We start from the raw sequence: 17,396 nt of genomic DNA, 5'->3' as shown, positions 1-17,396 counted from the left end.
GTGCATTTTTGCATTGTCACCAATCTTGATTGAGTTCCTCACCCTATTTCCCAATCACTCATGAATACTTGAAATGGATAGCACTGAGCATGAGTCTGTACAGGGCACTACAGACAACTTCCCTCACTGATCTATTCACACACCATTTATATATCCTTGTACCTTGGCCTTTTAATAATCTATGAGATTAAGAGATTAATCCTTTTTATTCCATGAGAACATATTATTCTTGAGAAGCTGTGGTTAGTAATCTGGTTAAAAATAGTTTGGAGGTGCAAGTGCTCTTTAGCAATTGTATCACTTTAGCATGGTACATGGCTTTTCCCTTCCATCATCATTCATTCTTCATCATTCTGTCACGTTTGTCCTCATATCCTCACACTGAATAATTACAGTTTGTGCCAATTTGCTTATTACAGGAGTCAGACTGCATCTCTTTTTTTTTTTTTTTTTCATTTTGATGAAAATTGGCTTTCGTAAAAGTTAACATTTCAAAGAACGGTGAGAGTTGTCTGTAAAATAGACCTACCTGAGTTTCTTTTAAATGAGCTAGCTCTACTTCTGCTCAAAATATAAGTGAATTATAAGAGCAGGGGAAAGAGTGCCATAAAGTTTAACCTCCCAGATATTTATTCCGCTAGTCTGTGCAGCACCAAATGGTTTAGTAGTCTTAAACTTATTTGTACCTGCAAAGAAGCAACAGAAGAGGGTTTGAGCAAACAGCCAGTCCAACAGAAGCAGATGAACCCTAGAAATGTACTCCAGATGACCAAAGCTGCCTGTTTTGCTGATGCCTCAGTCTCCCCCATGTATATTAAGGTTTCTTCCAAAGACTAAGGACACACTCCGGAGATCCTGGTGTCATGTACCGGAGATTCCTTGGCAAAGATCTGTCCCAGCTCTGGATACAAGAAGGAGGAAAAGTGGTCTAGCATTTTCTCTACCTGACTTCCTCTCCTTCAGTCTGTGTAATCCAATTTGTCTTCAGAACAAGACATGAATAAGCACCATCACGTGTGTCCTAGATTTCTTTAAATTTGAGCTTGTTTTCTGGAAAGAAACTCTACGTGCTGTAGCCAAAAGCTCATTCTAGGTGAACTAGAGTCAAGGATTCCAAAGACACGCTTCCACTTAATACATGTCTCTAGTCAAGAGATATTCTCAGTGCAGCAAATTCTTTGGCTCCTTTTGAAATTGCTTTTACCAGGTGCAGACTCTCTTGCTGCATTTGGATTTCTTTGTAGCAGTAGCCTTAAGTTAGAAAGAGGGACAAGTCTGCCTCCCATCTGCTAAAACATCCTGAGAGCTGGCTCTGGTCTGGGGCAATACATTTGTTGCCACTCATACAGCCAGCACTTGAGACCATGTAGGGATGTTTACACTGGTTTTGTACTGACAGTGGGAGACAAAGTCCTTTCTAGAATGGTTCCAGTGTAGCTTGTGTATTTGCATGCTCCTTGATTACAGGCTGAGCTTAGGCTCCTTGGAAAAGAAATACTGATTTTGGGTGCACCCTGGGCTTCAGGCTGTGGAATCAGACACAGATGAACATAAAGGGAGCAATGGGATGCAGTGTCAAGTGAAAGCTGTTGGTAAGAAACAGGAGTGAATAGGACACAAAGCCACAACATACATATGGGGACCGTATACTGCAAGCAAATAAACTGTGCCAGGCAGATGTGGCATAAGAGATCACACTGGGTCAGATATGACTGGAGAAACAGCTTCTGAAATTTATTAGGCACTGATAGAAAGCGAAGCTTCATTGCAATTCTTGATAGCTTTTCTGCCCAGTGGGAATCCAGCACAAAGGCCTTTTAGCACACAGTTTAACTGGGAATACCTGAGCAAACTGATAACATTGCTGCTTTTATGGTAATCTTGTTTCTCACATATCACAGCAGACCACTCCACAAAGCATTATAAGCGTATGTGTCTGCGTGTTTATGTACCTCCATCTGCACATTCAGGTATCAGCTCAATGGAATTAAACAATACTATCCATAGTAAAAAGAACTACAGTGGAAAGGATATCCATAAAAGAAAACCATCAAACAAAGGCTTTTCGAAATGTTCTGCATTGCTATTGTAGAGTTCTTGGTGTTTCACAGTTTTAGACATTACAGCTGAGTGAAGAAACTGCTATGTTACCTGCCAAACATGTAAATCCAGCCACGTTTCTGATGATGGTATTGTTTCTTCCAAAGAGCAAAACCAGCTCAACTGGGGCTCAAAATCGAGTCATCTGTTCTGTGGCTTGAATACAGCAGATTCATGCACAAGTGAAAGCACACATGTGGTAGATCTGCTAAATATCCTGTTAGATGAAAATTAATTAGAAAAAACAAAGTGATGATGAAGGAATACCTTACCTTCACCTCTTCTATCTGTGGTACACTATTGTTCATCTCTGTAGTATTTCAGTGAACACATTATTCTGGCACCTTTGTTTTGAGCGGAAAATTTCTGGTTTCATACTCCTGTTGGATCCCACCCAAAGCTTGGCCAGGACTCAGGGAGGGGGAGACCAAGGGAGTTTCTAACAAGGCCAAATAGGTGGGTTCTCAGCCTTGAACAAGGCTAAACAAGAGAAGTTGGATACATTCTCTCAGCATTTCGTCCTCACTACTGGTTATATTCTAGGCTGCATCTTTCACTAGCTAGTTTACATACTTTATTAATGATTACAGACTGAGTTAGCAGCTTCAGCTTGGGGCCTGTTGTTCAGGCTTTAGTGTTTCAATGCTTTAGCACTTTTTACGTGCATAACATACCGACAGCATAAGTGAGTTGTTATAACTTAGTACAATACCTACTAGCACAATGGTTTTCAGTTATAAAAAAACCAGGATTCATCTATAGGACAACTCTGGCTTGGGCCAGTTGTCCAAGCCTTAGCACTTCACACATACAAAAAGGCAAAACAGTATCAAAGTCTGGTGGACATAGAAGTGATTTGTTTCAATTTTTTATTTTTGAGAATCAAAAGACATAATCTGTTTGTCTGTTCTGTCTTCTCTTACGTTCTTAAAGATAGAAGTAAACTTTCTTTGCCAAGAATAGATAGACATCATCTGTGGTCCTCTAAGAAAGATGAAATTTTAGGAATTTCCAGTATTTATTTACACATCCAAGGAAAAATATAAAAATTATTAATTTTTTGTGATTTTCCTTGTCTGTATGGAACAAAATATTAATAGAAAAAGAAAACTGAACTATGCAATGTCCAAAAATAATTTAGAATTGAGATCCACAGAGAGAATATACTGTATGCTGCTTTTCCAGCTCCCCCTACAGTCCAGATCATAAGAAAAATTTTCAGACAATCTATGCTCATCAATGCTGCCTTATATGACTTTCTGCACTCTTGTGAATTTTAACCAGCTCTTGGTTATTATCAAGCCTTTTTTTCCCTGTGAATTAATTAGGGCTGGGTCTAAGCTAGTGCATGTCTTTCAGGCTTTGGAGCTTACTTCTGAGGTGCATTACTGTGTCTACCACCCCCGAAAATCCTCACTAAGAGTTCCACTAGGAGGGCTAATATAAACAGCCTGGTAAAGTTAGAGATTAAATCTTACTTTGCAGTTCATTAGATCATATAACATTTCCTAACATGAGTTAATATGATGGTTTTATCTGCGGGTTGATTTTTCTTGTTCTATTTTTCCCTGAGGTATGCTCTGGCATAATTGTTGTTAGTAAAGGCTTTGCATACTTTTTCATACAATTTTCAAGCCATGTTTACGGATTAACAGGAGCTAGAATAATAATGTGTTCGGTCTTAACTATTATTACCTAGGTGTTTAAGAAGTATCTATAAAGGAGGTTAGAGAATAGTGGGAATCAGACTGTAGTAAATCTATTCTTACCCTCACTGTCACCCCACTGAAATCTTGAACTAATTTTTGTTTCCGTGTCACAGTTTGTCTGTCTAACACTGACAAGTTAAGGTAAAAGCAAATAAAAGTAGTTACTTAGAAAATATAAAAGCAAATAACACAAAGTCAGGCTTACATAAATACAGATATAATACTTTCATGGATGTGTTATTTACATTGTGCATGAAGGGAAAGTAATGATTTAGTAGAAAATAAGTAATTCTTACCGACTGCAATGGATTGTTGGAATTAAAATGCATTCTCTGTGTCTATTGCCACAAGTAAATGAAAATAATACTCTTACTATTTGCCTTCTCACCTAATAAGGAGGGAAAAATATCTTTTGGCATTTTATCAGCAAAGGACATCTTTCATAATTGCAGTATAAGCAGTGGAAGATTTTTAAAAGGAGTATTAGCATAAAAAATGCCCAGTATTTGCAATATTCTGCTGTTCTCTAAGGAGTTTACTTTGGTACCCCCTACATGCATAATTGGTTTCCCTGGGATTCAGAACCCTTCCAAAGTACCTTGTCACATGCCAAAGAAAGAGATTGCATTGGCTCTAGTCACTGGCAGACATTTCTTTCATTCTTTCTTCTGATTTCATTACCAGCTTCCAAAGCGGTACGTGCAACTTAGTGAAATCATTACCTGATGGATACCTTGAAGAAACACTTTGGGTTACAAGACACCATCAAACCTGAATTTCTTTGCTGTATCAAAAGAGGTGAAATTTCATGTCTTCTTCAAGTAGCTCTGAAATTACCCATAACACTGACATATTAATGAAAAAGAGAATAAAAATAGTTATTTAGAAAACATAAAAACAAATAACACAAAGTCAAGCTTACAGAAATGAAGGAAGGCCATCTTTCTGTCTGCTTATTTAAAATTAGATGTAAAGAGCTTTTTCACTCCCTGTTATACAGCTGACAAGCTAATTAGTCATTAACCTAAATATGAGAACTTTGACCCCATTCTTAGGACAACTTTTCTTTTGTTTACCACTGGAGGAAAACTAGGTCTTGTTTGTTTATCCAGTTCTTTCCTAGTGATATTTTTAAGAGTCTACTCAAATGTAGATCTCCTTTCTCTCCTTCCTTCTTATCGTCATTATCCCCTCTACTTTCCTTCTTTTTGCTCTTTAACTTTCAACGCTTAAAGTTGGCTTTATTGTATGCTGTTTCATAACTGTGTTCAGCTGAATCATTAACAAGCAATTAATATATTGCAAGATAAAACATTGCATTCTAGCCAGTCATGTTTAAATACCTGTACAGTTTTTTTACATATTAAGACTTTAATTTCATTTAAAATATAAAATTTAGATATCTGTCAGACAATAGACAACCAAATAAATAAGGATTAATGCTTGGGGTTTACTTCTTTCTCTTGTGTAAGTGAAGAACAAAGGTTCCCAGATCCCTTCTGTGGACATAACTCATCTGGAGCAACATTACCCCACCCTAACTTGTGAGGGACACCCTGACAACATTATCATTAGGCTACCAGAGTATCTAGATGATATTATGGGACCTACAGAATTATACAGGAGTCTGGATTACACAATTTGTTCCAAGTACTCCATCTTTCTGTTCTCAGAACATATGATACATTTTCTAAAGGTCTTGCAGCAAAAACAAAGGAGGGAGAATAAGCCATAACTAAAGTAAAGAGGGAGAGGAGGAGAGACAACACATGATGTTCTCGCTTGTTTTTCTCAGCCTTCACAAACCAGGATGCACCTTGACAATATAACACATTGGTCCTCCTTCTTAATTACTAAAGTCCTTTTGGGAAACTGGGTAATAGGGGTAGTTATATGTTTATGCTGCTGGAGAAATAAATTCCCAGACCAACGGCAGGCAACAGTGGTTCTGATCTTGGCCTGGGAAAATCAGATTGTCAAATACAATTTTTAATTTAAAGACAAAGGGACACTGTGGAAACCAGGATTTGAGAAGAGCAGACACAGGGTAGGACAATAAAAACCACAGTAAATAACAGGTATAGTCTTTTCCAGCATGCTGCTCTCCCCTCCCAGTGCTAGGCAGATGGCATTCAAGAGGAATTATCTCCTGCACTATTAGCCAACAGCAACCTCTATGTATTTTAAGAACAGACATTTACGTTAGTATCTCTTCACTTGTTTCTCCCTGATCAGTATAAAGCAAAAGTAGCTGTGAGCTTCTGTCACCCACTTTTAGAGCCCTTAACACATTTTAAGGCCTATCAGAGTTGTAGCCTCCAGGAGCTCTTCACTACATCTGTAAATGGCGCAGTTGGACCAGACTGGCTCTGGGTCATGCTGCTGAATTTGGTAGACAATACCCCTAAAGCTTGAATTTTATTCACGTCAAATCCAATTGATTTTAGGAAGATGAAGGGAAGAAAAAAAAAAGACTTAGACAACATAGTGTACTTCAGACACTGCCGCTGCCATATCCTGATATGTTTTCTGGACTTTTTTTCAGTTGCTTGTCTGCTTTTATGGTTTTAGATTTCTAAGTACTTTAAGGTTGAAGCTCCCACTGCTACCACTGTAAAATGTGCATTTCATCATTTAATCCTAGAACTGAGAACATAGCTTTGAGACTGTCTCTTCTTTAATTCAAAAAAATTCATTTGGTTTTGAAATTGTCCATAAATATATAGTTTTACAATATATTTCTAAGAAAATATATATAATCGAGCAGTTATATGTAAAGTCATAAATTGGATAACTATATACAATACTGCATAATATACAATCATGCAGTTATAGTGAATGGTTATTATTATACTATGACTATATATATACTAGTTACTCTTGATCCTGGTTCCTTTGTCATTGTCTTGAAATACATGGAGTTATAATTTCTTTGTGTCTGATAGTCATATTTCTATCTTGCTGACTCATGTATACACAAGATCCTGGAACAATATCCTATTTCTCTTATGTATCTCCCATTCTGATTTAATACTTCTCTAGTTTTTAATGGAAGAAAAAGGCTTTAAAGTCCTCTTTGCAGAGTATTAAAATGTTAGTGGCAAGTAGGTTTCTAAGAAGATGAACTACTCATGTTTCACCCTTTCCTCAGAATTTGTTAGCTCTCTTGAAAATGTTAGTCATGACATAGTAATAGTCAGAATGTTTTGCAATTTAAAGCATTTTTACCTTTTTAATCAGTAAATTCACTCTTGCTACACAGATTCCATTTTATGAATTAAAGATACCTTGTCAAGTTTTGTATCCTACACTCTTTTTATGCATAAACATTCAATTTTAAAAGTTTCTTCTCCTTTCATACTCCCTTAATATTTGTGGGAAATTGGGTAATAGTGAAATATCTTGCAGAAAACAGGAGTTGTGTTTGCCAAGTTCCACTTCTAGCATACCACAGAGATAGATGGAGAATAATGTTCTTCAGCTGTCATCAGCAAAAAAGAGGTCAAGAAAAAGCCATATTCAGTGAGGTGACAATCTGAGTGGAGTGGATGTGTACAAGAAAGGACATGAAGCACATGAAGTCTTATCTTTTTGACTGGAGGAATCTTCCAAATCTAGTTTAGCTATAATGTCATATATTGTCCTCTGGTAGTTAGGACTACTGAACATTTATTTAGTTTATTTGGATGGTCCTATTTGCTGTAATGAAATCTCTAAAAAACTCTGCATAGTAGCTTAACAGTGATAAGTGTCCTTTGTACACCTGGTCTTGAAGATTAACCTGATAGCCTAGGGAACTGCTTCATGTAATCTTAAATACCCAGCACACTCACATATCTCCTCTGAACCAGTGGAAATGCAGTTTGTGAAGCAAAGAAGATAGAAAAGTAATCACATACTGTGAGAGTGTATTTAAAGGCCACAGCTGATGATGACAAAGCCAAACAAAAAGATTTAAATCAAAATATCTAAATCATCAATTTTAATCAAAAATATTTCAGTCTGCAGATAATAACTTTGATTTCAATAATAACTTCTAATTTTATTTTGTATTTCTCCTTGTTTTCCTAAGGAAAGGTTAATCCACATTAACTGGTAACTATTCAAATATATTAATATGCAGGTAAATATATATTTTACACTCAGTTTGATTCTTATTTCTAATAGGATATATTCTTGAAATATTCATTATTAAAGCTATTATATTTCACAGCATTTGCTCAGATGATTAGTTTTTTTAATTTCTTACATGTTTTCATAGTTTCTTACACTTTAATGATGGACAATTAAATAATCTAATTTCTCTTCTATTAAACTAGGCATTTATAATTCATGCAGATGTCCATAGCTTAAGCCTAGAGATTTTAGATAGACTAAAACATTTAGGTCCTCTAGAGACTATACTGCCTGCACAGGAGATAAATAACAGAGACTATGACTTCATTTCTACCTAAGGCTATCAGCAGAAAATAAATTATGCATCAAAAGCCTTGATAATAGCAATATAAATGTACCCATGTTCCACTAATAAGAAATCCCTTTGTGCACTCCACACTGAAGTCTCTGCCAACTTAGTTTAGGTGACAATTGTTTCCCACACCTTAAGCCTGCTCATCACTATGATTTGGAGAATCTGAGCAACATTTATCAGCTAGTCATTGAAAAAATAATGGGTTTGGTACAAAAATACTTGCGGTTCTGAAAATATTGGATGACTACACCCAAAGAGTTATATCTCAATGCCCAAATAGAAATCAGTAACAACTGGTGTCCCTCAGGGGTCCCTACTTGGACCAGTGCTATTTTGTATCTTTATTAATGACATAGCAGGATTGAGTACACCTTCAGCAAGTTTGCTGATGACACCAAGCTGAGTTGTGCAGTTGATACACTAGAGGGAAGAGATGCCTCCCAGAGGCACCTTGGCAAACTTGAGGGGTGAGCCTGTGCAAACCTCATGAAGTTCAACAAGGCCAGGGTCAAGATCCTTAAGGGCAATCCTTAATATCAGTAGACTGGGGGATGAATGGATTGAGAGCAGCCCTGTGGAGAAGGACTTGGGGATCCTGATGAATGAAATAATGTACATGACACAGCAATGTGTGCTTGCAGCCCAGAAATCCTGTCGTACCCCAGGCTGCATCACAAGAAGTGTGGCCAGCAAGTCAAGGTGATTCTCCCCCTCTGTTCTAGTCTTGTGAGACTCCACCTATAGAACTGCATTTAGCTCTGGAGTAGCCAGCACAAGAAAGATGTGAATCTGTTTGAGCAGGTCCAAAGGAGGGCCATGAGAATGATCAGAAGGCTGACAGAATTGGGGTTATTTAGCTTCAGCGATGCCTTATTGTGGCCTTTCAATATATAAAGGAGGTTTATAAGAAAGATGGAGAGAGGCTTTTTATTGTGGTCTGTAGTGAGACAATAAGGGGCAAATACTTTAAATTGAAAGAGTTTAGAATTGGATTGGACATAAGGAAGAAATTTTTCATGATAAGGGTGGTGAGACACTGGAACAGATTGCCCAGAGCAGTGGTGGATGGCCCTTCCTTCAAAGCAGTCAAAGTTAGCTTGGAAAGGGCTTTGAACAACCTGATTTAATGAAAGATGTTCCTGCCCATGGCAGGGTGCTGAATTAGATGACCTTTAAAGGTCTCTTCTAACCCAAACCATTCTGTGATTCCATGAAATATCTAAGTATTTTATGTATTGCTTATTGTCTCCAGAGCAAGATGTGTACCCTAACTACTGGGGGACAACAGCCTCTTCCCACAGTTTCCCACTTGATTTTCTAACAAGTGTCAGATAGCACTGACAAGTGTTTTCTGAGACGGTTTACCAGACTGGGCTAAGCAGGAAAGACAGGCAGTTTTCTGTACAATGGAGGGATCCCAGTAAGTTTCCATGCCCTGAAACTCAACATTGTCAAGACAAGTCCACTTTGGCATCTAAATTGTTCTCTGGATCAAGCCAGAGGCTCCCATTTATACTTTCAGGTGCTAGTGACCTTTGATGCTTTGAACATCCTGTTCCAACCATTTCATTGGTCCCTTTGAATCGGTTCCTTGCTGAAACCCAAGATGAGCAAATTAAGTATCTTCCAGATCATTTGCATCACATTTTCTTTAGTTATCAGGGACACACATTTAATTCCGTCACGTGGTATCAAGCCAATAGTGAACATTTCCAATAGCAAGAAATGGGGCAATACACATCAGTCAGATACACATCAGTCAGCTCATCACGAATTGGCAATTAACTTGATGGCTAGATGGGTTCATATGAGCATAACGTTATTAATTAAACAGCATCTAGGTTAATCAAGATAGCAAAAGTAATTTGTTGGAATAAATATTTTATTAGTGTGTCCATCTATAACGCAGAAGAAGAGGTTTTAATTAATTATTTTATAAAAATATTCACAGTGTGGTGGCTGTAACTCTGTCTAAGAAACTGGAAACAGGTCTCATCTGTTGAAGGCCGTATTCCCACTTTGTCACTTCATGTTAATTTTACTGCAGATATTGGTTACCCAACTATAATTACTAGTATTTTAGTTACAAGCCAGACATTGCTGTCTACCTCTGAACAGCCATACCTGACAATTGATGCTAAAGTGCTCTTTTTTCCTGTTTGTTGCTTTATTCTTTCAGAAATGTGCATTCTGCATTTCAATTACAAAAAGGTATTCTTGGTAGGTTATGATACCTCCTGATATGATTAGAGACCTAATCTTTCTTTTTCCCAAAAAAGAGCAAGAAATTGGGAGAGGGTGAATTATTTTTTATTTCTCCTAGTATTAATAACTAAACAGATGGGGGATAATGGTATATTTTAAGCAAGTATATGCCATAAACACAACAGCTGGCCATGATTTCTATCTGACTAAGGAATATCTATCTACTAATGATGAGAAATATAAAGAAATACTGAGCAGAGAGAGGCTGCTTGTGGGAGAGCTGAGCACGCACACGACCAATGTGATCAAGCAATGCCCGTTTATTACAACTAAGAAAGCCCTTTTATAATGTTCTCCCGCACACGTGAGTAACATGCAGTACAAGTCCTCAAGATTGGACAGTTAACTCAGCCTTCTTATGATTGGATAAAAGTGCCCCATCAGCCTTGCCAGGCTTCCTGCCTTGTGTAACTTCCTCTTCCGTCCCAACCCCTTCCGGGGGTTGTTTGTCTCCACGAGTTTCTCTCCCCTCATTCAGGGTCACATCCTTATCGCATTCTTGCTCGGCTGAGGCTCTTATCAATCTTGTTCTCACGCAGGATTGCTCGCATGTCCATTCTCTCGCAGAAAGTCCTCTTGAATCCCAACAGCTGCTGATTTTGCAAGAAGGTCATAGATTAGACAAAGTGTATTTCAAACACTGAAGAGTGGGAAAATATTTACTTTAAGGAGAAGGTCTACTGAAAGAGCAAAATGTAAACTGTTAGGACTGTTCAAACAATCAGGCTTGCCATGTCCTATACTTTTTCAGAGGGAAGACCTCTTAGAGTATTTTACTCTGTTGCTTTCTTTGTTGTGTCAGGTGGCTTATTACACGTTAGAGTGGAAGTATCTTTCTGTGCTTTATCCACCTGTCCAACATCTTAAGACACATGTGAGAAGTTTGCTGGAAGTCCTCATGGATAGGTGTTTTATATAATATACATGGATATGGAGCACACATGTACATGTAAAGAAGGAACTGGATTTACAAAAGTAAAATTAATTTAATACAGAATACTAATAAGAAGATAAAAGAAAGAAATGCATGATTAGAAAATGGTGAATAATTCTAAATATTTGATCTTCCTTCACATTTAACCCACAAGATGTACTGCAATTCATTTTTATCACGTTCATTATTTACTCAGTAGTTTTACTCTTAAAAATATTTCAGTCATGTTTAGGAAAAAGAAACAAACCCAAGTGACTTACACAGCCAAATTGCACAACAGGAATGGTGCACAGGAAACACTGTAAATAAACAGGTGACATTCCCTCATGAAAGGTCACCTGTTTTCTGGTATTTGTGTAGTATTAAGGCAATAATTTTATAATATATATGTAACATTCAGGTGGCACAAGAATATACCTTAAGTATGATTGGGTTTTTGATCCCCTGAATGCCTTTATATTACTTCAGTTGTCATGCCTGAAAGGTGCTGTAAACTTGAAGTTTAGGGAAAAAAATGTCCTTAATCTGTCAAGGAGTCTGTAAGCCAGTACTGATGCTGGAGGTGAAGGGGAGCAAAACCACAAGATCCCATTTTCATTAATAGCAGGAGGCTGGACGCCTCTTATCCACCTGCACAGTTTTCAGCAGGTGAGTTCACACAGAGTCAGCCAGTCCCACTGTAGCTCTAGACACCATGACACCAGGTACAGTGGGGCTTTGTAGCTCATGCATAGCTTGGTCCTAGAAGTCTCCAGTGAGTGCCTCCTCCAAAGCTGGTTTGCATTTCGCTGGCTCAGAGCATCAGTACAACACAGAGGTGTCCACCTGATAGAGGCTGTAGCAATACTGCCCCAGTAAATTGTACCCAAAAAAGCCAAGGAAACTGCCAATACTGCAGCCTGCTCAGAGTGAGAGGAAAGTTGGGTTAAGCTCAGTTTCCTGAAACACCAAGTGAATGCCCTGCAGAGGAAGCTCCAACAGGACTGTACCACAGTGCTGCGACAGCTCTCATTCACAAGGAACCCAGATTTAGCGTACTGTAGCTTAATTCTTCATGGGGAAAATTAATCCCTTGGAGGAGGATTAAGCTACAGTGAACTAAGGCCACTTTATTTTTGAATGGGAAAGGCCACACAGGGATTTAATGTACTTTATCTTATGTGAGTTGATTTCACAGCTTTAGTTAATTCATCTTAACTTCCCTGAATTCCCTTGTGTGGACAAGCTTTTTTGTCTGCAGAGAGGCTCTTGGAGATGCTTGTAAAGCTCCTCGTGCAGCCCAACCAGAAAGCAAGTTGAAATGATTTCTGTGCCTCTGAAGGAGCTTATACCTGTGTAGATACTATTAAATTACCTCTTTCTCAGATGGTTGATCCATGACACCCTTAGAAGAACTATTTTAATTAGATTTTTTGAATGGACCAGAGAAAAAGGAGTTTTCTTAAAACTAATCCCTGGCTTATTTTAGAAATCTCTCATGAACAGTCTTTTCAAGTCTTTCTGATAGCATGAATTGCGTACAGGTGCACAAACAATATTTTCTCAAGCATGGATATGTCTGGACAGTGCAGTTTAATAGGTTTCCTTGTCCAGTGGGATTTTCTTCTTCTTTGGTGGTGGTCATTTTCTATATGGAAAGCAAATGAGCGGAGTTTCTATTCCTTCATCCTAAAGATCTTAATCTTTTCCTCTCAGTGGCACAAGTGACACAGATCCAGGTTGAGGAGGTTGTTTTTGTGGGAGCTGCTTTTAAAATAATGGCATGATCTTGCTGGTATTGTCCTTTTGGGAAAACGAGTCTGCTCATTTCTTGCATAGTTAATGTGATTTACTGGCAGGCTCTTCTGATAAGGTGTTTCCTGATGCTGATGAATCATAACGCAGCTTTACTGTTCAGCTACATCATGACACTTCACATATCAAATTAAATTTATACCAAACAGTTCTTCACGGGACACTTTATGAAACACAAAAAGACATCTCTTGTGGATTCCAAAAGCTTTAATATGACTTAATTCCATAGCAGTCAATAAATATTTTATCCTTTTAATACAGTTAGGTGGTTAGGGTGCCCACATTCATGTGGACAAAGTCATGTGTTAACAGAGGTGCTGAACAAAGGGATGGAAGTCATAGCTGAACATCAAGGTCCAACTGTTTTCTACCAGTATTACTCAATAGTATTATTCACCAGTACTGATCTCAGTGGCACTGGGAAAAGATTTTAAAACATAATACAACATGAGCAAAAGGGAGAAAGTGTCTTTAATTTAGCTGTTTGTAACCATTTGCACTGGAATTTACATATAAGTACAGGAAATGGAAGTAAATCTTTTTAAAATTTAGCTGTGATACCTGTATTTATATACCATTGCACTAAAATCTTAATAAGTATTCAGTGTGTTCTAATGATTACTTTTCCTCTTCTTTCATGCAGCTGATTGGATTTGTGTATGCCTGTTACGTGATCAGTATTTTCATGGAGGAGGAGGACAGCTGTAAGTACTGATACACACCTTTCCATCTCTGGAGCCACAGTACCTGGGGTGAGACTTAGTCTTGCATTAACTACCAAGGCAAAGAACAAAGTTTGGAAAATGACAGAATCTGACATTCATGTACACAACCAATTGTGTTCAAAGACATACTTATTTAGGTACTACCATTTTATATGGGTGTCAGGGTTGTACTTACTAACCTTCTTCATAGAGGTCTGTGTACCTCTTGTATGGGCCAGTCACACTGCTGAAAATCATGGGATTCACAATGCGTATATATATTTATGTAAGTCTTTTGAGTGTGTATGTTCAATTTTGAATCAAAGTTCCTGAAGCCATTTAGTCTGTTTTTCCAAATGACAGCTTTTATCAGCAGTGAAGTTAATGGAGATGACAGATCAAGACATTTACAGTCTGCAGTTTCACTCTGATCCATAGTTAGATAGGGCTGTTCAACATTTATAACTAGACCATGCATCTAAAATGCTGACGCCATTTTCTTAACCTGCTTTTATGAATGAGACCCTTATATACATACCCATATTGTTCAAAAAGTTTGAAAATGTGCACACCTTTGAAAAAGTATTTATCAAAAGTTGTTAAATGGACATTCAAAATATCTGAATATGCCAAACATTTTGGTAGGATGCTGTGTGAAAAGAGATTATAAGAACTGCCAAACAAGGTCACCATGCCCACATGATTGGTAAAAGCAATAGTGAGAATGGGATAATATTGGATGAGCAAAGAGGAGCAAATACAAGAACAAGTCTATTTAGAAAAAGAGACAATGTGATCATGTTAGTTACTTCCTTTCATATACGGGGAGTTAAACAGTAAAATATCTACCACTAGGGAGAAAAAAAAAAAAAAAAAAAAGGAACAAATGCCAATGCCATTTTATGGGTAATAGGATAAATAATACACAACCAAATATTTATTCATAAATCTTAACATAGTTGTTTTGTTTCTTCATAGAATAGCACTAGTGGGTGAAATTAATATAGTAGAAAAAATTAATTCATTTTGTAGAAAAGCATTTGATAATATCTGGAAAATCTTATTGAAAACATAATTTAAGTAAATCATGGCTGTGGTGGAAAAGCAGACTTCTTGATTGAAAACAGTGTGAAGGACCATAAACAAAATACTTTTCCATTGCTACAATCTGTACAACGTTTGGTTCTCAATCATAATGCAATAGACATCAGCGTCAAATGTATTTTAACACTTTCATTTAGTTTTATAATAGGACAAAAATATATCAAAGAGATTCTCAGATAAAACTGAGTGAGAAGGAATCATAAGCATATTGTGCACATAGTGTACTGTGAAAAGGAGCAAGGAGCCTAGACAAAGACTGGTGCTGAAAAGAGAAATATGAACATTTGGAGAAGCAACATGAAATGTAGGTCTTGAGGAAAAGGAAAAGCCCAGACCCATTCATCCCTTGGAAAGCTAGGAATTGCCCATTAGTCAGAAACTGGCAACACAGGATAACAGCAGAGGACAGTGCGGCAGTATAATTTGAGATGTATAAACAGAGTTTTTGGTCAGTGAAATCCAGAGACAACTCCTTTCCGTATGGCTGTGGTGAGTCATGACAGTAGCTAGGGCTTCATACGGGTATCTGGAAACTTTGTTTATGAGACAGTTGCTAACTAAATTCCTGGAATGAGGAGGCTTCATTAAATGGTTGGGAAGGCCATCAGACTGGATAAGGAAGACACAAACTACAGTTCCTTTAGAAGAATAATAGTGTGTGTACATGCACACCCACATGCAAACACAGGGAAGCGGAATAGATAGCTAGGAGATTTTACAGCCAGTGGAGAATATAATTTCTGATCTGTTACTTTTTTATTTCCTTCTAAGATCCTGAGTCCAATCCAGAGCAACTAAATAGCCCTTTAGTGTCTCAGTTTCTGCTAATTTGTTCCTCAATGCCCACTTTTGTTTTAGAGTCCTCTGTGCTTATAGATACACATTAAAGACAAATGTTAACTCATTCATGGCAATCCCACAGATATGTTTTAAATGAAGAAACATCTGTGGAAGGCACAGTGGGAAAATGGTTTGGTTTGATAATTAGCTGAGCAGAACAGGACTTATTCTGGAAAAATTCACATTGTTAACTTGCATCATAATGAACAAAAACTTATTTAAGAGAGAAGTACAGTGGTGCCTCAAAATAGTCAAGTTAAAAGTAGACAGTGATTACATTTGGATCAAAGTCCAAGAAACTGCAGCAAAAGAGCAATTTTATGCATTTTAATATGATGCAGCAGATTGTTTTCTTAGGTAGATGCAGCTATTCTACCATATTTTTGCAACAGTTTGCGCCAAAAAAATCCTCAGCCACCTGAGAATCAAAGCCTTCCTAATTAAATATAATCTGCAATATTCAGTGCATCAAGTTACCCCAGTTCTTGGTCTGAAACCAGTCAAGCAGACTTAAAAATTAATAATAGCTGCCTGTTTAGCCTCTGTGCAGTGCTTAAATGGATTTTGAGCCTGACATTTCGGCTGATGGACACTTTTCTGAACAGTAATAATGCTTGAGGAAACATTTATTTCCAGCTATTGCTCACCTTACCTACATTTCAGACTGTAGTTAACTTTTACTTAGAAGGAAGATGATAGCAGGTCAAAAGGAATGAAAAAGAAGACATGTAAAAGGCACACTGCTGTAGTGGGGTTAATACCTTCCATCATTCATCCTAATGAAAAAGTCTATTTATATCTCTTCCCTTCATTTTTTCATTTCTTTCTTTGTAGATCTATCAATCTATATAATCCCTTTTGTAAGAACAGAATATGTGAAATCTGTAATCATAAAAGCCTGTCACTATCCTGTTTGTGAAACATTTTCTCCGAAAAATGAACTCAGAAGCCTGTTGCCACCTTGTCAGAGTTACTGAATGGTTTTAATAAAGTGGAGTCTGGAGAAGAGGCAAAATACATTGCTAAAATCATTATTAAATTTCTACACAGTTTCTGGACTTTTTTGAGAAACAGTTGATAGTACTATTGCTGCTAAATACTAGTTCATAAATATGTCATTGACACCTGTTAGAAGTGATAGTTCCATACTGTATGTGAATTTCTGGAGTGGAAGCTGAGTTGCATACAAATTGCATAAGGAAAAAAGTGAAATCAGAGGGGAAGATCTGACACAAAACCACAGTCATGATTTCAGCATTTATTACAAAAACAAGACGAGCACAGAAAGGTCAATCCAAGGAAGCTCAAACCTCTTTTGTGCGCAAGTAAAATAAAGGAAAGGGCTTCCATTCACCATGAAGGAAAGCTTTTTCTTCCAAATGAAACCACATGAACAAAATTAATAAACAAAAAATGATTTTTTTTATTTGTCTCGTCCCTATTCTAGTTGTAGTCAGAGCTCAGCTGTACTTTTA

The 17,396-nt window shown here is 37.4% G+C and overlaps 1 protein-coding gene across 2 annotated transcripts in view; it reads left to right on the top strand.

The window, feature by feature from the left end:
* NKAIN3 (sodium/potassium transporting ATPase interacting 3) overlaps positions 1 to 17,396 on the top strand; it is a 385,999-nt gene that overhangs the window by 348,744 nt on the left and 19,859 nt on the right. For both annotated transcript variants that reach the window (XM_074897706.1, XM_074897705.1), the window contains exon 5: positions 13,917 to 13,977. In XM_074897706.1, the coding sequence (XP_074753807.1) occupies positions 13,917 to 13,977 (61 nt within the window). The remainder of the gene's footprint in view (positions 1 to 13,916; positions 13,978 to 17,396) is intronic.

Source organism: Athene noctua, chromosome 2, assembly GCF_965140245.1.
Source record: "Athene noctua chromosome 2, bAthNoc1.hap1.1, whole genome shotgun sequence".
Taxonomy (NCBI): Eukaryota; Metazoa; Chordata; class Aves; order Strigiformes; family Strigidae; genus Athene; species Athene noctua.
The sequence above is the reverse complement of the archived record's forward strand: the minus strand, read 5'-3'. Positions and strand labels throughout refer to the sequence as shown.